Consider the following 20,838-nt stretch of genomic DNA (forward strand, 5'->3'; position numbering starts at 1 on the left):
GCCCCCTGTTGCACCCCCCCAACCCTGATTGGGGGCATGGCTGGCTGGCAAACTGCCTGTGGCCCCTTTCTTCAGCCAGCCCCAACCCTGATCACCTTCCCCCATCGGGGATGGGGCTAGCCAACCTCCTGAAGCCTCCCCTCTCCCCGCCCCGGGGCTGACCTGGCCACAATGGGGCCCTGTTTGGGGGTGGGGCCAGCAGCCAACCTCCTGCAGCCCCTCCCCCCAGCTTGCCAGCCCCCCCTCCCCCCTCAATAGGCCTCGATCACTGAGCAGGCTGAGGACCTACCCATGCACGAATTCGTGCACTGGGCCTCTAGTAATAATAATAAAGTCACACTATCTACATTATAGGACCATTGTGAAGTTCTTCAGGAGGTACTTACTGCATATGAAGCACTTAGTGCCTTGTGTATAATGATGATCAGTAAATGTTAGTCACTTTTATTATGCTAATGTGACATGGTGGGTTGCCTAGAAAAGAGAAAGAATGAAGGAATAGAGGGATAGGGTGCTGTGTGGGGAAGAAAAAATTACTGACAGTAGAATACAACTGGCCTGTCTTCAGTTTTTTTTTTTTTTTTTATATTTCTTTATTGATTAAGGTGTCACATATTTGTCCTCATCCCCCCATTCCCATCCCACACCCCTCCCCATGGATGCCCCAACCCTCTGTTGAACTTAAGCATTGGTTAGGCTCATATGCATGCACACAAGACCTTTGGTTGATCTCTCCCCCCTCCCCCCACCCTCCCCTATCCTCCCTCTGAGGCCCGATAGTCCGATCGATGCCTCCCTGTCTTCAGTTTTTAAAGTTCTACAAACCAAACCTGTTTTAGTCATACTCCTAAATACATGTCATGAATGGCATGAGTAATATTTTAATTTTTAGCTGTCCCTTAATTTTTAGTTCTTTATTGAGATTCTGGTTGTATTCTGAACAAAAACAAAGCAAAACAACAAACCTCAACATCCCCCAAAGTAGGGTTTTGAGGATTTGGATATCAGTTTGTAAAAACAAATTGTATTATGTTTCCAGCTGATGTGGTTTTTGTACATAAAAAATGCAAATCTTATCACTTGCATTATGTTGCTTTTTAAACAGATGAAGATGAAGATGGTGATCGAATTACAGTGAGAAGTGATGAAGAAATGAAGGCAATGCTGTCATATGTAAGTATATTACAAATGAGGACTATCTTAAATATATTACTGTGATTGAGGATGCTGTTTCTTGGCAGAATGAAGGTATAAAAGTAAATCACAATTGCCATAACATTTTTCTATGTAGTATATAAGGTTTTCAAAGATTTCCTTATGTGAAAGTTAAGGGCATTCTTTCCAAAAAACACTTACTGATCATATCATGAACATTAAGAATAATGCATCTTAATGACTTTTGCATTAGGTATGGTGCAGACTAAATGGACTATCAATTTCCTGTATTTTTTATGCAGTACTTAAAGTAACGGCTCATTAAAAATGAACCCCTGGGCTCTAAAAAATTTTTCAAAATCTACTTTCAACTGGCGATCTCTTTCACCCTTCCAAACACACTGTAGTTATAATGTAGCTGCAGGCTTAATATGGATACACAATTTAAAGATATGCTCTCCATTATTTTATCCACCCCCTTATACCCATCCCAAGATGAACTACTATGGGGTTACTTACTGAATCAAAGTGATTTGAATATATCCTGAAATGACTTTTCTTTTGTGTTTTGGATTTCAGTGAAAATTTGCATTAATGTTTGTCACAGAACTGAAGTAGATCAACAAGAGAAAAGACTACATTTCTAAAACTTTAATACTGAGCTTCAAAAATTCAACTATGATAAAAAACAAATTTCCTCTTATTTGTTTTATTTTATTTTATCTGAGTTTGTCTGTGTTTACAAAATCTCTAATGGTCTGGTGGAAAGAACATTGGACTGGAAGCCTGGAGACCCAGCTCTTTTCTGGTTTCCTGGCCTTAGGCAAATCACTTAACCTTTCTGTGCTATAGTTGCCTCATCTGTCAGTTGTGGATAATAATACATGTCCTTTCTACGGCACAGGGTCATTGTAATGATCAAATAGGGGAATAGCCGTGAAAACCCTTTGAAAACTAAAAGTTCTATACAAATGCAAAGTGGTATTATGGTGGAAATGATAGTGAGACTCTAACCTTAGCTAAGAGTTAGGTTGTAGGTTTTTGATAGACTTCATCTTCAACCCAAGGTATTGTTTCACTGTAATGAAAACTGTAAAATATCTGTGTGGGTTTCTGCCAATAGTTTTAATTTAGGGTAGGAGGAAAGAGAACAAGAAGAATGGCATGATTAACAGAGCGTTGCATTCAGAGCTGCACAGAGTAGGAAAAGTCAATTTCCCATTGACTTCCCATTAACTTACTTGAGAGTCCTTGTGCTTTGAGAATTTAGAGCAGGGCTCATCAGCACCTTGAAAGGTAGAGTAGGATGGTCTGCTGAAAGGTCTAGCGCTAGTATTGATAGATTTCTAACTCTCCGGGGAATGTGACATGCTTATTTTTAGAAAGCACACACACATAGGTTGGTTCTAGTTTTTTCACATGCATCTATTGCAGAGTATGTTACTGACAACAGTATACTTTCATTATGTCTCTGACATATCCGTATAAAAAGGTGTGTTTTCAATAATGTACTTTTGGGAAGATCTGACAAACGGTGCCTTTTAAGAATGTTACTGCATGTGATCATCATCATAATAATTTCTAGGTTTTTTGGTGCCTCATCTATATTCTAGATGCTTATGGTATTTCATTTTCATTGGTTTTAATCACTCTGTGAGGTAGATATTGTCATTTCTGTATTTTAGATGAGGAAGCCCTGATTAACAAACATGCTGAAGGTCTTAGAGCTAGTATGAATGTAAATATGGAATTTAAGTTCCGTTTCTTCTCTTAGCCAGGTAGCTCAGTTGGTTGAGTGTTGTTCCAATATGCCAAGGTTGCAAGTTCAATCCTGGGTCAGGGCACATACAAGAATCAACCAATGAATGCGTAAATAAGTGGAACAACAAATCGATATTTCTCTCTCCTTCTCTCTCTCTCAAATCAATAAATAAATAAATAAAAATTTTAAGTTATTTTTCTCTTATACCAAAGCTCATGATCCTTTAATGTTTTACACTGTTTCTCTCCTGTTCACCTCCTTGCACATTAATATTGGGATCTTTCTATGTTATAACCACTATTAAAATCTGAGTGATTTGTTTTTATATAATAACTTAGTTGAGCTATCTGAGTATATATTCCATATGATTTCTGCTTATTTTCTCAAATACAGTGCTTAGTTTTGTAGGATAATATTAGTTATGTAATTCTTTTTAAACTTAAAAGTTCCTGAGACTTTTTGAGAGCCACTTTTTAGTCTGAAAAGAAATCAACTAGCTCATTGATCCCCAAATATTTAGGTTTCATAAACTAATCAATCTTTCATTTTTAGGTTGGAAGACAGACATAGGCATGGTAATGTTTAATTTTGCCAATAAAACCAAACCTTAATACATAAACTAATAAAAGTATCTACTGTTAACCATTATTTTATTAATAGAGTGAGAGTTATTTAAAGATTAAAACATTAAGCAGTACATAATCTCAAAAGTAAAGATGATCATTAAAGTGAGTAAATTTAGTTTTAATGTAAAAACTCACTACATTATTCTTTATATTAATTTGCTGTGGATATTGAAAACTTTTTTTATGAATTGGTAGTGGCTTACAGATTGTGGTCAGGCCAATTAGGTCCATATTTTCTCACTAATTCACTTAACAAAAACTTAAGAGGCCTAGCTGGTATGGTTGAGTTAGGTTAGAGTGTCATCCCACACCAGAGGGTTGCAGGTTTGATCCCCAGCCCTTTGGTATTTCTTTAATATAAGCAAAGCAAAAATAGAAACACTTTTACCACAAATCCTTTAATTATTCGTTCCTATTGATTACAAAGGTTAAATGAATAAACAGCCTGAATATCTGCCTAAAATTTTTAAAAATTTTTGCAATGTCTAAGTTGTAACTTGCAGAATTGCTTTTTTTTTTTTTTTTTTTTTTTTTTTAATTGGATACAAGCATTTTCTGGCTTTGGGCCAACAGAAGCATAAGTTGTTGGGTGTGTTGTTGTTTTTTTAATCAGTAATTTAAATAGATTTTTCTATTAGATCTGAAAATGTTGCCTTTTTAATTGAAAACTTATCAATTATTTAAATTGTTAGCAGCCTTAGGCTGTTAATTTTATGTATGCCATAATAGTGACATACAGTGGATTTTGATACATGTGACACATGGAATATCGCATTGTGGTAAGGATTTGTCATAACAATAGATTGTTGAGTGCTGTTTAAGTAATAACCAATATATTAAACCAAAGTGTTGCCACACATTAGTACCATTTTATGTAAGTTATTTAGAAGTTGCATTCTTTTCTTCATTGGATATATTTTTAAGAGATAATGAGAAGAAAACAAAGCTATAATAAATTGTCTTTTAAGAAAATTTAAAGTAATTTGGTCTCCAAGGAGATATTTAATGTATTGAGAGAATTCAGCAGCCAAGTGTTATTACAGCACCATTGTGATAGCTCTCTGTGTTTTGTTATGAGTTTGTGTTAATCAACAATCTGTTTTTATAGCGTAGTTTCTTGTAAGTTATGTTGTTAGAATATTCCACTTCTGGGATCATGGCTTTTTCTCTGACACTATTGTATCTTTTTAATTCCTCCATAAAGTATTTTTTTAATTAGAATTTGAAATGCTTTATTAGGAAAAAAATACACCCAACCTACATATTTTGAAAACTGAATACCTGATCATTGCTAATTACTTAAAGGACCCTGTTAAATATTCCCTTAATGTAGTTTACATTTTTTTTTTTTGTTTTCCCTCTCATTTTCTAGAAAGATTGAATATAGTATGCTGATTTTCTTCTTCCATTTTTTGTATTTGTTGCCTCGTAGTGCTGGCTTCATTTCCCTACAGCATCAAACAACAATGCTGGGCCTTGTTTATTGATTCCTCATAAGCTTTGTCTATCACTGAGACCAGCTATAGGAAGGGGTTATTTTCATGTTAACCTCTACTTTTGGGTGACCTTTCATTAAGAAACTCAGTAGTATATTTTACTTTTGTAAGTGGGTTCATATTTGTTTCTGCTAAATCCTATGTCTACTAAATGATTTATTGCACTTGGTTCTCTAGATACTGAGGCGCTTGTATGAGTGCAGCACAGTAGTAACAAGAATAATTTTCTTCATTTTGCCCATTCTCTCTTTTTATACCATTTTCCCCGCATTGCCAAAAAAGAATGGGATGAGTTTAACTGTAAAGCCTCCCATTAAGGCTGAGCCCCTGTGTTTTTAGTAAAGTGTAAGTATTCCCTGTGGAACACTTGACCATAGTTAGACGTGGTACCATGAGGGAAACTACTTCTTGACCTCTATAGCACTTTGTAAATTGGATGTGATTAGCTTTAGCCTACCTAATATGCACAACTTGGAGATTGCCTCTAAAATTATACAGTTACTCAAGTAGAGTTGGAAGGGAGGCTTAGAGGTCTTATCCATTTGTTTCATTTTACAGAGAAGGAAACAGGCCCAATGAGATCAGATTCAATTGAAGGTCATTTTGGTATGAATGGGAAGGTCTGGACCAGGGGTCCTCAAACTTTTTAAACAGAGGGCCAGTTCACTGTCCCTCACACAGTTGAAGGGCCAGACTATAGTTTAAAAAAAACTATGAACAAATTCCTATGCACACTGCACATATCTTATTTTGAAGTAAAAAAACAAAATGGCAAAAAGACCCGCATGTGGCCCGCGGGCCGTAGTTTGAGGACGCCTGGTCTGGACACAGATCCAGGCCTTTGGCTCCCAATTCTTTCACTCCCAGTCTTAAGTGATGTTTTTGTTTTGGCATCTATTGAGGTAATATTATTAATATTATTAAATATAAAAATACTCTGGGTTTTCTTCTTACCTTTAAGGCTGTTTTACCTCAGATTTTCTTGCTGTTAGGAGATGAACATTTTACAGCCTCGGCCTTTGCTATTAGAAAGTTTCCTTCAAAGAGCAAAGAGACTGAAAGCTCATTTTTCACATGGTGCTTTTAAATATTCCCCATATTGAGTAGGTCCTACTTTGAACTTACTTTGTGCATAGAAAATCAGCTCAGTCTTCAATGAGCAGTTAGTCCCCTAATTCAATGTAATTCATCCAAACAAACTGGTAATGCAGTATATTCTCCTGGTAGGGTGGAAAAATGATGAAAAGAGTGAGAAACTGAATGAAATAAATAAATTGTTCTGGGAATTACTCCATTTTTTTCTTCAAATAATAACATGCTCTAAACTGTAAGTAAAGTTTTCTCATTCAATGAATAAAGCTTTTTTTTTTTTTTTTTAGGGGCAGATTATTTTAACTTCCTCTTCTTTTTTGCCTGGGACATTTGGATGACCTTGAAATAGTGATAAAAATGTAGCAGCCCCTTATTTAGTCCTGTTGTGAAATATCTTGGGGTACCTGTGCTGGTAAGAAGCAGAAGCATACTCAAATTTACATTAAAACAAGGGGTTTATTATGCAGCTCGTGGTGGCAAAGGAAAAAAATGAGCATAAGTAGGCCACAGCCTGGGTGGGACCTATATTTTGTCATTAATGCGGCCATGCTCCCAGTTCAGCTCCATCTCTGTAGAGGACTCAGGGTAGCCCGTAGGTTGATTCCTCTAGGGTCCTATTTTGCAACAGCTAGCCAGAAGGGGCAGAGCCATGTCTTACAGCAATTGGCCCCTTGGAGCCTCTGGCGAAGAGCTTCTCTTCAGGGGAAATGATGGACTTCTAGCACTAGGATTGCTGTGGGCCATAACCCTGGTATTGGGCCCTTGTTGGCAGCTCCTAATGAACCTCTATGCTCTCACGGCCAGTTTTACTGGAAACAAGAAAGAGCCGTTTCTAGATATCTCTGAAAAGTAACTCTGTCACTATACTAAGTTATTATATTATTGACTATGTTCCCTGTGTTATGCATTATATCCTGTGACATATATTTTATAACTGGAAGTTTGTACCTCATAAACCCTTCATCCTGTCTTCAATTTCAGTAGCCTCCTCCTCTGGTAACCATCAGTTTGTTCTCCGTATTTATGAGTCTGTTTCTAAATGTTTTGTTTGTTCTTTTTCTTTTTATATTCCACAAATAAGTAAAACCATATGGTATTTGTCTTAATCTGACTTATTTCACTTAGCGTAATACCCTCTAGGTCCATCCATGTTGTTGCAAATGGCAAGATTTTATTCTTTTTTATGGCCAGGTAATATTCTATTGTACATATATCCATTCATTTATTCATGGACACCTACGTTGCTTCCATACCTTGGCTATCCTACATAATAAAATGGTAATATGTAAATTACCATCACTCCACTACGCCCACGATTGGGCCAGCAGGAGGCGCAGGGGGCGGGACTCAGGGTGGCCGGGGTAGCTGATTGGGCCAGCAGGACGCTGAGCTCGCGGCGCCAGTGGCGCTGGGAGCTCAGCGTCTGTACCATGGCTGCCGGAGGCTTTCAGAAGGCCTGGGGCACCAGCGGACAGCCGGACAGGTCCCCCGCGATCAAAGGCCAAAGCGGGGGACCTGGCCGCCTGTCTGCTCCGGCGCAAGGCCTTTCAAAAGCCTCCGCAGCGCCGGAGGCTTTCGGAAGGCCTGGGTCGCCGGCGGACAGCCAGCCGGACAGGTCCCCCGCGATCAAAGGCCAAAGCGGGGGACCTGGCCGGCTCTCTGCTCCGGCGCAAGGCCTTTCGAAAGCCTCCGCAGCGCCGGAGGCTTTCGGAAGGCCTGGGTCGCCGGCGGACAGCCAGCCGGACAGGTCCCCCGCGATCAAAGGCCAAAGCGGGGGACCTGGCCGGCTCTCTGCTCCGGCGCAAGGCCTTTCGAAAGCCTCCGCAGCGCCGGAGGCTTTCGGAAGGCCTGGGTCGCCGGCGGACAGCCAGCCGGACAGGTCCCCCGCGATCAAAGGCCAAAGCGGGGGACCTGGCCGCCTGTCTGCTCCGGCGCAAGGCCTTTCGAAAGCCTCCGCAGCGCCGGAGGCTTTCGGAAGGCCTGGGTCGCCGGCGGACAGCCAGCCGGACAGGTCCCCCGCGATCAAAGGCCAAAGCGGGGGACCTGGCCGGCTCTCTGCTCCGGCGCAAGGCCTTTCGAAAGCCTCCGCAGCGCCGGAGGCTTTCGGAAGGCCTGGGGCACCGGCGGACAGCCCGCTGGTGCACCAGGTGCATGATTAAATCATGCACTGGGCCTCTAGTTGTAAATAATGCTGTAATGAACATAGGGATGCATATATCTTTCAAATTAAGTATTTTTGTTTTCTTCAGATAAATACCCAAAAGTGGAATTGCTGGGTAGTATGGTAGTTTTATTTTTAATTTTTTGAAGACCCTCCATACGGTTTTCCATAATGGCTGCACGAATTTACAATCCCACTGACAGTGCACAAGGGTTTCCTTTTCACAACCTCACCAAGACTTGTTTGATTTATTTATTTTTTAATATCAGGTGAACAGTAGATGGGATCTTGATGAAAGCACTATCAAAATGGGCTAAATACAGCAGTCTATTTGTAAGGGAATGTCCCATTTGGCCTGCTGTCTGCATGGCCTGATAGTCCTGTTTTATTTAAGTGGCAGGTTCCCTGAAGCTACTATTTAAACTTCTATTTTAGAAATACAGCAGAATTGCTGCAGCCTGGAAATAGGTTAAAGGTTAGTGTAGTCACTGCCTCAGGCTAACTGTGGGGACGACTCTGAAAGCTTCAGCTGAGAGGATCCTACAAATTTGGGACCATTGCTGAATACAAATTTAAACTCCCCTGCAAACTCACATTACCTTAAACTTGTCCAAGTTGAATTTCATCTGCTACTGGCTGCCCAAAGCTCTTTTAAGACCAGCTGGAGCTCCCTAACAGTTTTACTATCCAAAACAAAGTTTTATCATTAAGTTGGCCAACATACTATCTTTTTCACTTCCAAATCATTAATAAACACATCTATCCAATAACTTTATCCTATAAATAGACCCCAGAGTTGTTCTCTGTCAACCTTTCACTGGAAGACTTTTCATTGTGCTTTTGTTTCTCATCATCTAATTAATCCCTGACCATATGTGGCTAGAGTCATTTAAGGAAGAACATCTGTACATTGTTGTTACCTCTGCAGGGGCAATGAGGTGAGTGAGGAGTGTGTGGGCGGGGGGTGGGGTGGGGGGGGAGTGGGGTGGGAAGGGGAATTGAAGCCAGGTAAGTCTGTAGCTATTAATTTAGTATTCACAATAGATCGGCTTCATATGTTATTTTTTAACACTGGAGCAGTTGTGTTCTTCCTAAGAGATCAGTGTCACAGAGGGAAAGTCTCTTAATGTAAAGTATAAAAAATAATTGAAAGAAGGTATAATGGATGACACTTCTGAGTAGTGTTGTAATTGAATTTGTAGTCATTTGACAGAGTTAAGATTGTTGGGTTCTTCACTGGGAAAACCAATAAATTAACTATGGACTGCAAATAGCTGGTTAGTTTATTGATTATTGCTGTAATTACTGACTGAGCTACATATAATGGGGTATGCTTACAGTATTGACAAAACAGGAATTTGAAAATTTTATCATTAGGGAAAAAATAGCATGCTCTTCCTTGTAAGTTGAAATACTGCACTAATTATATTATCTGTTAGAAGACATGCTAAGGAGAGATTTAGGAAACTGTTGTTATAAATGTATAGAATAATAAATAAACCTTTTTTATATGTAAGACTTGCCACTGAGTAAGTTAGAAGTACAACCAATGAGGATAGTTATCATGTGTGTATTAGTTCCTTTCTGCCTCCTTCCCTTAAACATTTGGGGGGGGGGGGGAGCACCAGTTATGTGTAAGGCACATAGTAGGCAATGCATGGCAGTACCTATTTAGGGTTTAGGAGACACAGGCCTTTTTGAAAATCTGCCAAGTTGTTTTTTCTTTTCCCAGAAAATTCATTTTACATTCTGTGACATTTCACATAATTTCAGCAACTTAAGGATCTCCTGAGGCTCATATAGACCCAGGTTAATACCTTTGCATTAAGAGAAAATACACAAGACATGGTCCCTGCCCTTGATGAACTTCCAGAAGAGAAACAGACATTGCTCCTCATAGTACCCTTTTACTTATTTTACTATTTATAGTACTGTGGTAATTGAGGGAACGGGAAGGGACACTGACTCAGCCTTGGTAAACCAATTAGCTAAATTCTTCTGTACTTGGTCTAAAAATTTCAGTGATCTTGTTTAGGAGTTTCTGTATCACCTATTGTTATAAACATTTCCTTCTATGTACTGTGCTCAGAAGTGGGAGATTCATAGCACTGTGCCCTCTTTCAAGATTTTTTTTCAAGTATTTTATAAGAAAGTTTCCCATATACCAGCTACTTTGATTTGGTTCTTCCTAACACCTTTATGGGGTGAGCAAGGGAGGTATTTTTCCCATTTTTACAGCAGAGATTACCGAGGCACAAATTGCATGCATTTTTCAAGGTTACACAGCTACTAAATGTAGAGCTGGGACCTGAGATCACTCACTCACTGATTTGTCCACTTATTCATACAACCAGTTTTCCATACAGTAAATATTTATGGGATAGCAACTATCTGGCCAAGTGTTATGCAAGATGGTGGAGGTGCAGTGAACATACAATTGATTTCTTCAGGAACTCACTGTCCAGTCAGGGAGATTAACAAAAAAGGAGATAGTGTTCAGTGTGGGAGGATAAGAAAAGCTCATCACCCGGCAGAGTGGGTAAATGCGATAAACAGTTCAAGTGTGCCCTAACCAGTTTGGCTCAGTGGCTAAAGCATCGGCCTGCGGACTGAAGGGACCTGGGTTCGATTCCAGTCAAGGGCATGTACCCTGGTTTCGGGCACATCCCCAGTAGGGGGTGTGCAGGAGGCAGCTGGTCGATGTTTCTCTCTCATCGATGTTTCTGGCTCTCTATCCCTCTCCTTTCCTCTCTGTAAAAAGTCAATAAAATATATTTTTTTAAAAAAAGTTCAAGTGTTAAGTGCTCTGTAAGCACAAAGGGGCACCTGGTCTGTCTTTGGAGACAGAGAAGTCTTCCTGAAGAGGGTGATGCCCAGGTGGATTAAGAGGACAAGGGGACTGGGAAGGGTGTTTTGGGCAGAGAAAAGAGTAAAGGCTCAGGTGAAAGGATGCCTGGTGCACTCAGGAGGAGCTACCCGTGATTCAGTGTCTTATGGGCAGGGAGGTGGGGAGGAAGGGAGGGTATGAGATGAGGTTGGGAAGGAAGGTAGGCAGATCATGGAGGCCCCAGCTTGAGGGATTTGGGAGGTGGCAAGATGCAGAGTTAATAAGACTGCTGATTGAGTGTGGGGAAGAAGGAAAGCTAGGTGCTCTGGATTACTTTCAGATGCCTGGCTTGGAAAACGAGGTCACTGTGATGTCATTTACTGAGATAGTGAACCCAGGTGGCAGAAGACAGGTCTAAGGCATGTGGGAGGGGTGGGAGAGGTAGGGACCTGTTGAATCTGAGGCGCCTGTGGACAACCAATTGGTTATGTACCGAATCTAAGGAGAGAAATCTGGGCTGGAAATAAAGATTTGTGATTCATCAGCTCCTAATTAGTCTCAATGACTCCTCTGGTAATTGAAACCTTTGAAGTGGCTGAAGTTAACTCAAGGAGAGTATAAAATAAGAAGAGAAGGTTGATGAAAAACCATGGGGAACTCCAGCATTTAAAGGATGGGTGGGGGGAAAAACACTTACAGGAAACGGAGCACAGTGGTTAGGGAGGTAGGAAAGCCAGAGAGGGTCACTGAAGGAGGGAAGGCCCCTTGTCAGCACAGGAATCTGCAATGCACCCTGCTGCCTCATGTATCCCCAGCCTCTGAAAGATCAGGTGACCTGGCCTAACCCGTACAGGGTATGAATGAGGAAGCAAAGCTCTCCACTGGCTCAGCAGCCCACCCAGTAGCCTGCTTTATCTAGTTAAATGTTTTGTGTATGAGAAATATCAGATAATTTACCTTTTGGCTTTTAAATAGTAAATATACATTTCTTGTTCTGAGTGCATGAACTAGAATGAAAGAATTACTTTTCTTGATTCACTGATAAAGCCTTTGTTTTGTCTGTGAAATACAGGGGTGATGATCCTCACAGAATAGGATAAGGCTGTGACAAATTAAATGAATAAATGTAGGTATGTAATGCTGAGCCCAACACAGTAGGTATTCAGTGAGTGATAGTCGTTTCTCTGTGTGTGTATCGCTCTCTCTTTGTCTCTTCTCTCTCTCTTTTAATAGAGAACTTGTGTCTTGTAAAATTAAACTGCTGTTTTGGAATTCAGGTTTTTCATAAGGCAGATTTCCATGAAGGAAAAAACTGTTGTAATTATTGATTGAATTGTGTTTTTAGAATTAGAATTAGGTTTATAACCAATAGGAACATTGTTTGATAAACTTGCAAACAAAACAAAGCCAAAAATTGTTCCTGCTATCCCCTTGTTGAATCTGGCCCTCTGTTTCAAATTAATTAGATTTTTGGATAACTGTGCTAAACTTTGTCACTTCCTTATTAAAATTGTTTAAGGATTTTGAAGAACATCTCAAAGGGACTCTGAAACTAATCTGAGTCTGGTACTGGAGATTCCATTAGCAATCACAAACCTGATTAATCTTTTACTCAGTTAGCTGATTGATTATTGCTGCAATTACTGCATGTAACGGATTCTGCAAGGGATACCAGCAGGAAACATTTTGTAACTGCTGCTGATGTATTCAGGTTGAGCACAACGTTTTATACTTTTTATACAAAATTGCTTCTGTATTTTTAAATGCTGGAGCATTTCTACTCAGAATGCTGTGCTTAATATTTTTATAGTATTAGAAGTTTCACTTTTTAATTTCTCAATTACTATTAATGCATTACAATTTACAAAGTGCCTTCACTAATTCTATTCTGCAGTTTAATATTGAGCTTTACAGTAACCGTGTGTCATAGAGTAGATCTCTTTACTCTAATTTGGAGGAAACTAAGGTTCACTGAGGTTAAATGACTTCTTGGAGGCCACTACAAGTTAGTAACTGGCAGAGTCAAGACTGGACCCCATTTCGAGCAATACGTAATTATCAAGCCCCTACTATGTGCAGGGATTTGTGTTAGGAGCAGTGAAAGCCAGGTTAGAATTATAGAGACTAATCTCAGGAAGTTATTTAGATAAACTTCAAATTATGACTTCATTAAAGTTATAACGGTTACTGTTATTTTTCTGTCTGACCCATGTGAAGCATCTTGGCATACAAGATTTAGGCCTGTGGTTGGTTGGTTGTTTTTTTCATTTTATTTTTGTCTAGTAGAAGTCATCTTTGTCATTGTTTATGTTTTATCACTATTTGGAACAAAATTGGAAAGAATCCCTTTAAAGGGAGAATATATAAAAACACTGAGAGGATCAAGATCTAAAAATAATTTGCTTTGCAGCTTATTAAGTGCTGTCTTCTATTTCCTCATATAAGTCCACATTAATCCTGTGCTCAGAAATGGCCAGTACTGAGACTCCTGGGTTTGAGTCCTCTACTTCTCCAAGTTCCTTGCTTATTTCACTAGGCAGCATAGCCTGCTCTGTGCCAGTAAATGCTGTGTGTGGCCCAGGTTTTATCCATGCCCCTTAGGGAATGTTGTGTAAGTAGTAGCCTGAGCTCCTAGGCCTGGTGCCTTGTTGGCAGCCTCCTGTCCTCAACAGGCCTGTTCCTCAGAGGCCAGTTGCCTGGAGTAGGCCTGCACCACGGGTTTAATTACCATCCTTTATAGTTTATCCTTGATGGTGAATTACTTTGCTGTGTGGAACACAGATTCTCTGTTAATACAAACACAGATCAAAATCAGTATTTCAGCAGGAGAAAATGTTCCCTGAGTTTGGAAGAATTGTAGAAAACAAAAAACAAATTCTACTTGCTTTGAGGAACTGGCAAGTGGCATACTTAGTATCATTACTGTGACTGAGTTAATCATACAATCCAAAGAGATGTTTATAGGTTGCTAAAAAAGTCTTACAGTGATTATAAAAATATATATAGCTTTCCAGTTGATTTGGCACAGGTTTAAAATGAAAGGAAAATCATTTTTTAAAATTTCTTTTGTGAGGTAAATAAAGTTGGAAAACAGGTCAATTTCATGCATGCAAGGTTTTATGGTAGGAAAAAAATGCATTGCACCTGTTCTGACCCTTTACATTTGAGGTTGTTTTCAGTCTTGACCCCAAGCACCAGTTTCAGACAACGCTATAATTAATTTGTTAGATAAAGCATAAGGATATTTTATTTGTTTTGATTTCTAGGACTGTGGTGAAGTAGTAAGTGAAATTACTAACCTATTGTACATAGCAGTTAATTAAAGAAAAGCATTAACTATAGGAGAACACCACCACTGCTGTTGTCTTGTATCAGTATAAAAAGGCAGTAATTTTTTTGACAGCCACTGATTGGAAAGTTGCTTGCAGCCTTCCAGAAGCAAGGGGGTACATGCTGTGGATCAATAACCGGCAAATTTCCCATTAAAAAGAATACCTGAGCAATGTTCCAAATAGCCACTGGCATCTTAATTTTCCAAGGAAACCTCAAACACTGGTGTGCTGAGGACAAGTCATTTTCGGACAATTTTTCCAGACTACTTGTTAACAGTTATTGCTGTCCCAAAAGGTTGACAGCCTACATGATTGATATTTCATTTACTTGTCATCACTGTTTGAGTAATAGCGACACTATATTTCTAGGGTTTTAAGGAATATAGTCTCCTGAAAGACATCCACTTTAGTATGTATTCTGGAGAGTACATCGTATATGTTTTTGCTGTATGTATATAAGTTTTTACATACATAGAAAGAGAGGATCAGTTTCCTCTACAGTTTGAAAGCCCTTGGAGAGCAGGGTACACTTATATCAGTCCATATCTGTCATAAATTCATCTTCACTTTGTTTTTAGGGCAAAGAGCCTTAGACTTGTTAACTTCTTTATTTCCAAAATGATGTAGAATTTAAGATGTAGAAATAAAGAATTACCTTATTTCTAAGGGAAACAAAAAAACTTGATCTTATAATAATTTAATGTACATAAAAGCAATAAGAAGACAAAAATCTATATCTTCTCAAAAGAAACTTAATGTCAGCAAATAATAATCAAGGAAGAATTTTCTGAAAATGTAGTAGTTAAATAACGTGTTTTAATATAAAAATAATCTCTCAAAACACAAAATCAGAAGTTTTCATTGTTGATATTTTGCCACCAAGAACATCACTTTGTTGTTCAGTGTTAAGGAAGTAAGGGCACAGAAGTGGTTTCCAAGTTAGATGGACATAAGTTCATCGCCTCTCATATTAAGGAAAATGGGAATCAGACTATAATATAACCTACTGAATGAATCTGTTTTTGAAGGAGCGTGAAAGCTTTTTCACTTGAAACTTTATTTTTTTGTGCCCAGAATTTTAAAGTGAAATTTGATCTATACTAATGTGTTTTTAAGATTAAAGCGTAAAAGGTATGTTTGTTTGAAACTGGGCTGCCTTTTTATCAAATTATCCTATCATCTTTGGGTGAGTCGTATCTTGTTTGCTTGTTCTACAGTCTCTATTACTTAGTTTTTCATGATCTATGCATTTTATACCCAAATACAAATAATGTTTGATTAACTAACTGGCAAAGAGATCCAAACTAAATGTGAGGCATCTTCATTTTGCTTTGCAAAATCCAGGGGAAAAGAATAAGAAAGCATTTCACTAAAATGCTTTGTGTTATTTTTAATATATTTCATTTTCAAAATACTTCTATACATCAAATACTAACCTAAAGTCTTAATCAACAGTTTTACTTTTAAAGAAAAATGACAGTGTGGAGGATAACACTATACTGGGCTTTCAATCCTGAATATTCACTATAGTCATTTTAATGTGCAAATGGGGACAAAGTATTCCCGAGGCTGATATATATACACCAGCAATTTACAAAAGTACTATGAATTAAGCAACCCATAAGTGCCTGTTCCAGTATTCATACATTACTGACTAATCTCTTTCTATAATCTCTTTGCAGTATTATTCCACAGTAATGGAACAGCAAGTAAATGGACAGTTAATAGAGCCTCTGCAGATATTTCCGAGAGGTAATGTTGAACAAATTCTAATCAACAATGATTATTTCAGTAAACTGTTTCATCAACAGTTATGTTTTCCAAAGGTTTAAATGCACATAACATGATGTTTAGCTCTTAATTTGAAAAAACAAAAAAACCACAAAAGAAGTATTCATTATTGTGGGGATTGCAGGCTATATTATAGTTATGGCAGATAAAATATCTAATTTACTAGAGTAAATTAAACTAACTAGATTGTTTTTTTGTTTTTGAAGTACATATTTACATTCGCTTAAAGAACACTTGGGAGGTCCACATGGTTTCTAAACCAAGGCAAATGAATGACTTTAATTTTGGGTATTTATAAATTGTGACTCACGATGATAGTCCAGGCTGCTGTTGTGGAGAAAGCTTTCAGCTAGAACAGAAGCCAAGGTTTACCAAGGACTTTAGGAGAGAATTTTTGGTAGAATGTTTGGAGCTTGTTTTTTTAGGGTGGATTTTTCTAAATAAGGGAAAGTTCTCATAAATGGAAATTGTTAAGTCTCCAAAAATATAAGCTGATTAAGGTAAGTCTTGGTGAATCACTTGGTCAAATAATTTGCTTTTTTCCCTTTTAGGTTTGTCATTACTAGCCTTATATCAGATATGATTGTTCACCTGTATATAAACGTTCCCTCAAAATTTGAATAATGGAGAAAAAGAGCAGTTTAATTATATAAACCATTAAGTCTTTTACCCATTATACATTGTCCCACTTGGAATCCATGTTTTCTAACTGATCGAACAGAATCGGAAATTCTCTAAGTAACTCTTCTAGAAATAACTTAATTAAAATAATTAAAAGTTAAACTTACCTTCGTTAACTGATACTGTACAAATAATCATGGTATGAGTTTTCCAATTAAACATTCTAAACTTTCATTACCTATAACACTCTGAAGTTTGAATGGCTCAATTAACTAGTAGACTCTTATTTGCACTGATAAAATCTCCAAAGGCAGGTGACTCGGCCAGCCCACAAGAGCTGGGTTCAAGAGCCGTGCTGCTCTTCTGGCAATAATGTAGGAGGTGGGATTGGGAGTACTTAGTAAATTATCAATAATAACTTATTAAAGAGCTAAGTAAATAAAATTGGGCCATTGACAGTGTGTCTGAAACAAGAATTATGATTAATCTAATTCTGTTGTACTTGAGGACTAAAAACTGAAAGAAAAGAAATGTTGCCATTTTTGTATTTTAGTCCAATAATAAGGATGCAGATTGTTTTTTAATATTTTTAGTGACTGGAAAACTTGGTCAAGTTTCAACATTGTTTCTGTACAAGGAATATTATTTCTTTTGCGAGCAGTTCTGTCAGTGTTACTCTGTATACCATTGTGCCCCCTCCCATGATAATAACAACCATTTTCAGACATCTGCTCTGTTCCGGTACTAATATTGCTGTGTTATTATTTATAATTCTCCCAACAGTTTTGCCTATTAGGTATTATCGCTTTCATTGTATAAGTAAGAATATTGAAGTTCAGGGAGGTTTAGTAATTTCAGAATCACACAGCTTATAGTGGTTAATGTACCCTTTGAATAAGAATTTTGTTTATAATATAATTTGCTGAAAGTAGAAGGGCAGTTTTCCTCTCCCGGGGGCGGTGACTTCAGGCATGCACAATGGTCCAGCGTTTGACATACCGTCGAGGCTGTCCTACAATACGGACTGTAACAAAACTAGACTGCCTCGAACTCCTAATGGTAGAATTGTTTACCTTTATGCCAAGAAATCGGGAAAGCCCCCAAATCTGCATGTGGCATGTGCCCAGGCCAACTGGGTGGAGTTTGTGCTGTGAGACCTAAAGTTCTAATGAGGTTGTCTAAAGCGGTGAAACATGTCAGCAGAGCCCGTGGTGGATCCATGTGTGCTAATGTGTCTGTGACAGGATCGGGCGTGCTTTCCTCATGGAGGAGCAGAAAATCGCTGTGAAAGTACTGAAGGCACAGCACAGAGTCAGAAAGCTATTTTTTTTTAAAGAAGCTTTTTTGAATAATAAAAGTAATTAAAAGGCTAAAAAAAAGAAAAGAAAGCAGAAAGGCATATAAGTTAAAATATTAGTGGTGTGCATGGGGGAAGTTTGGAGGGGTTTGTAAGAGTGTGGAGAAGAGTGAGGTAGGGACAAGATACTGAAAAGAAGAAAATAAATGAGATGTGAGTATCACATATATTCCTAACACAGAACTTATTAGGCTCCCATAAATTATTAAATAAAGTCCTTCCATGCCAAATTTAAATTTTTAAAAATATGAGACTTAGTTACTCTACCCCCATGGGTTTGTGTAGGTTGTTTTTGCATGCTATTGTACAACTCTTTTTAGTTTTTTGTGGTCTTGCTTTTTGCTTACTTATGTACATCACATATAGATGAATGAGATTAAACAAACTTGTACAATTAGTATATAGACATATTGGATATATTAACTGGGTCTATGTAGTTGGTTAGAGACCCTCAGACCTTAGATTCTGTGGGCAGGCCCCATGTTAAGAATTTCTGGACTGAATAAGTGAGAAAGATGGGAGATAAAGTATCTGTTCTAGCACCAGATGTTCTCTTCATTCCAAGTAGGACAATTGCTTTGGATGGTAACTCCCAGCTCATGGCTACAAGTCCTCTCTGTTGTTAAAAAAATATGTTAAATGTTAATAAGTATGAAAATTTACTAGCTTTATAGTAACTTCTGACTCTACAACTTAGGAAATATGGGGTTACTAGGTTTTTGTTTTGTTTTCTAATTTATCTTTATTGTTGAAAGTATTACAAATGTCCCTTTTATTCCCATATTGCCCCCTCCACCCTACCCCCACCTTCACCCAGGTCTACCACACTATTGTCTGTGTCCATGGGTTATCAGATTTTCAGTCAGAAAGGTTTGAAACTGAGGAACGAGGCAGATGTTAAAAGATAAGAGTTGATGCCTGTCTCTATTTGCTTAGTTAGCCACTTATTAAATAAAGCTTATGAATGTACTGGGTACTTCGGAGGAAATACTCTGAAATGTTGTCTTAGGAAGTATTGGACCAAGCATCAAATCTGTGTGACTGTTGTTTTGTTCAAAATTTTAATTTCCATTTTAAGGAAAGAAGATGTGGAGGCTTACTTTTAATGTATTTTGGAAAAACAAATAAAAATTCTTTATTAAGGTTTAGATATATTTTCTAGGAAAATAACAATAAATTTGAATATACTTGAAGTATATAAATTTAAATCTGATGTGCTTTGTAATTATTACTCATATTATTATTATTATTAAACATCTGTATTTCTTGTTGTCAGAAAAAGGAAAAATACATGTACATCTGAGAGAGGAGAAAAAAAATCAAATTCATCCTTCCCCAAACAATCTATCAAAATTGACAGCCCCTTAACATATAATATGTAGGGCACTGTAGTTTTCAGATGGAAGCAGCCTATAGCACGGGCAGGAAGCTTTTCTATTTTTAACATTTGATGAAGAAGCATTTGCTGAATTGGAAAAATACTAACCTCTAACTCAGTGTGGTGTCAGGAAATTAATATTATTTTTCATGGCACAGCTTTATCTTTAGACTTAAATATTAGCATATGTCAAGATTTGCAAGAAATATAGTAAAATTAGTGATATCTCTGTATTTTAATAAATTTGATTGCTTATTGCTGTGCAGACTTGTACATTCCATCTTTGGATCTCTAACAATCATTTTGGCTTTAAAAGACCCTTCTTCTACTCCTCTGTCTCCCATCTACTCCCCACTCTCCCCCAAAACTAGCTGTTTTCTAAGTAGTTTAAGTGATAGCAGATACACAATGTAGTAGAGTGAGGAAAGATTGCAGAAATTTGAATTATGAAAGGAATATAATCATTTTAGCTCAGTTAACTTGATTTTTATATGTTTTAAGCAGAAATTGGAATTTATATAAGGTGGTGTCAGAAAGCTCTTTGCATTTATAAATACTCACTCCTGCAAGTTAAAAATCCTGGTTCATAATTCCCACTTTGGGTCTTGGGAGCCACTTTTCAATCATTTCTCTCTGCTAATTTTGGTGTCACCCTCATTTCTTTTTAAACGATTCATTTTGAGCAAATTTGTAAATGGCCCTGATGTGTTCTACAATTTAGTCAATTACTGTTTCAGCCTGCAAGCCTCCTGGGGAACGGAACATACATGGCCTGAAGGTACGAATTTCAATAATTGTTTCAGTAAAGTTAGATGGATTTGTAATGCTGTGTTCCACTTATTGAAATGTCAAATAAAACTGCACTTTCTCAAGCTCTGACAAGCAATCTTTTTTTTTTTTCCTTTTTTAAAATGGGAGGTGGAGGGGGAGTCATCCATAGTATTTGTTTAATATGTGTATATATTTGGATACGAGGGTTTTATTGCTATATATTTTATTATTTGGAATTGTTTTGTTGGTCTGTTTCTTCAGAATGAGCCTGGGTATTGCTCTCCACAAAGATTTATTTGAGTGAAAATATAGACTTCATTTCAGTGATTAATAAAGCACATAAGCATAGTGCCCACAGAATACCCCCTCTTCTTTTGACATATTTATGCTAGAAACATGTATCTATTTAATGTCTTTTCATTGTTCTGTACATTTCAAATTCTGGATTTCTGTTTTAAGGCTTTACATT

General features: G+C 37.8%; 1 protein-coding gene and 1 pseudogene across 4 annotated transcripts in view; both read left to right on the plus strand.

Moving 5' to 3' along the window:
- The window catches only part of MAP2K5 (mitogen-activated protein kinase kinase 5), a 269,269-nt gene that overhangs the window by 25,314 nt on the left and 223,117 nt on the right, over positions 1-20,838 (plus strand). For 2 of the 3 annotated variants that reach the window (XM_079768368.1, XM_079768369.1), the window contains exons 3-5: positions 1,106-1,173; positions 16,134-16,203; positions 20,336-20,376. In XM_079768368.1, the coding sequence (XP_079624494.1) occupies positions 1,106-1,173; positions 16,134-16,203; positions 20,336-20,376 (179 nt within the window). Of the gene's footprint in view, positions 1-1,105; positions 1,174-12,191; positions 12,250-16,133; positions 16,204-20,335; positions 20,377-20,838 lie in introns of all 3 variants that reach the window. The other variant, XM_079768370.1, reaches the window with a different exon arrangement.
- LOC307098734 (large ribosomal subunit protein eL34-like) lies at positions 17,842-19,231 on the plus strand (annotated as a pseudogene). Its single transcript has one exon. The product of its transcript is annotated as a large ribosomal subunit protein eL34-like (transcript).

Source organism: Cnephaeus nilssonii (assembly GCF_951640355.1).
Source record: "Cnephaeus nilssonii genome assembly, chromosome: 4".
Taxonomy (NCBI): Eukaryota; Metazoa; Chordata; class Mammalia; order Chiroptera; family Vespertilionidae; genus Cnephaeus; species Cnephaeus nilssonii.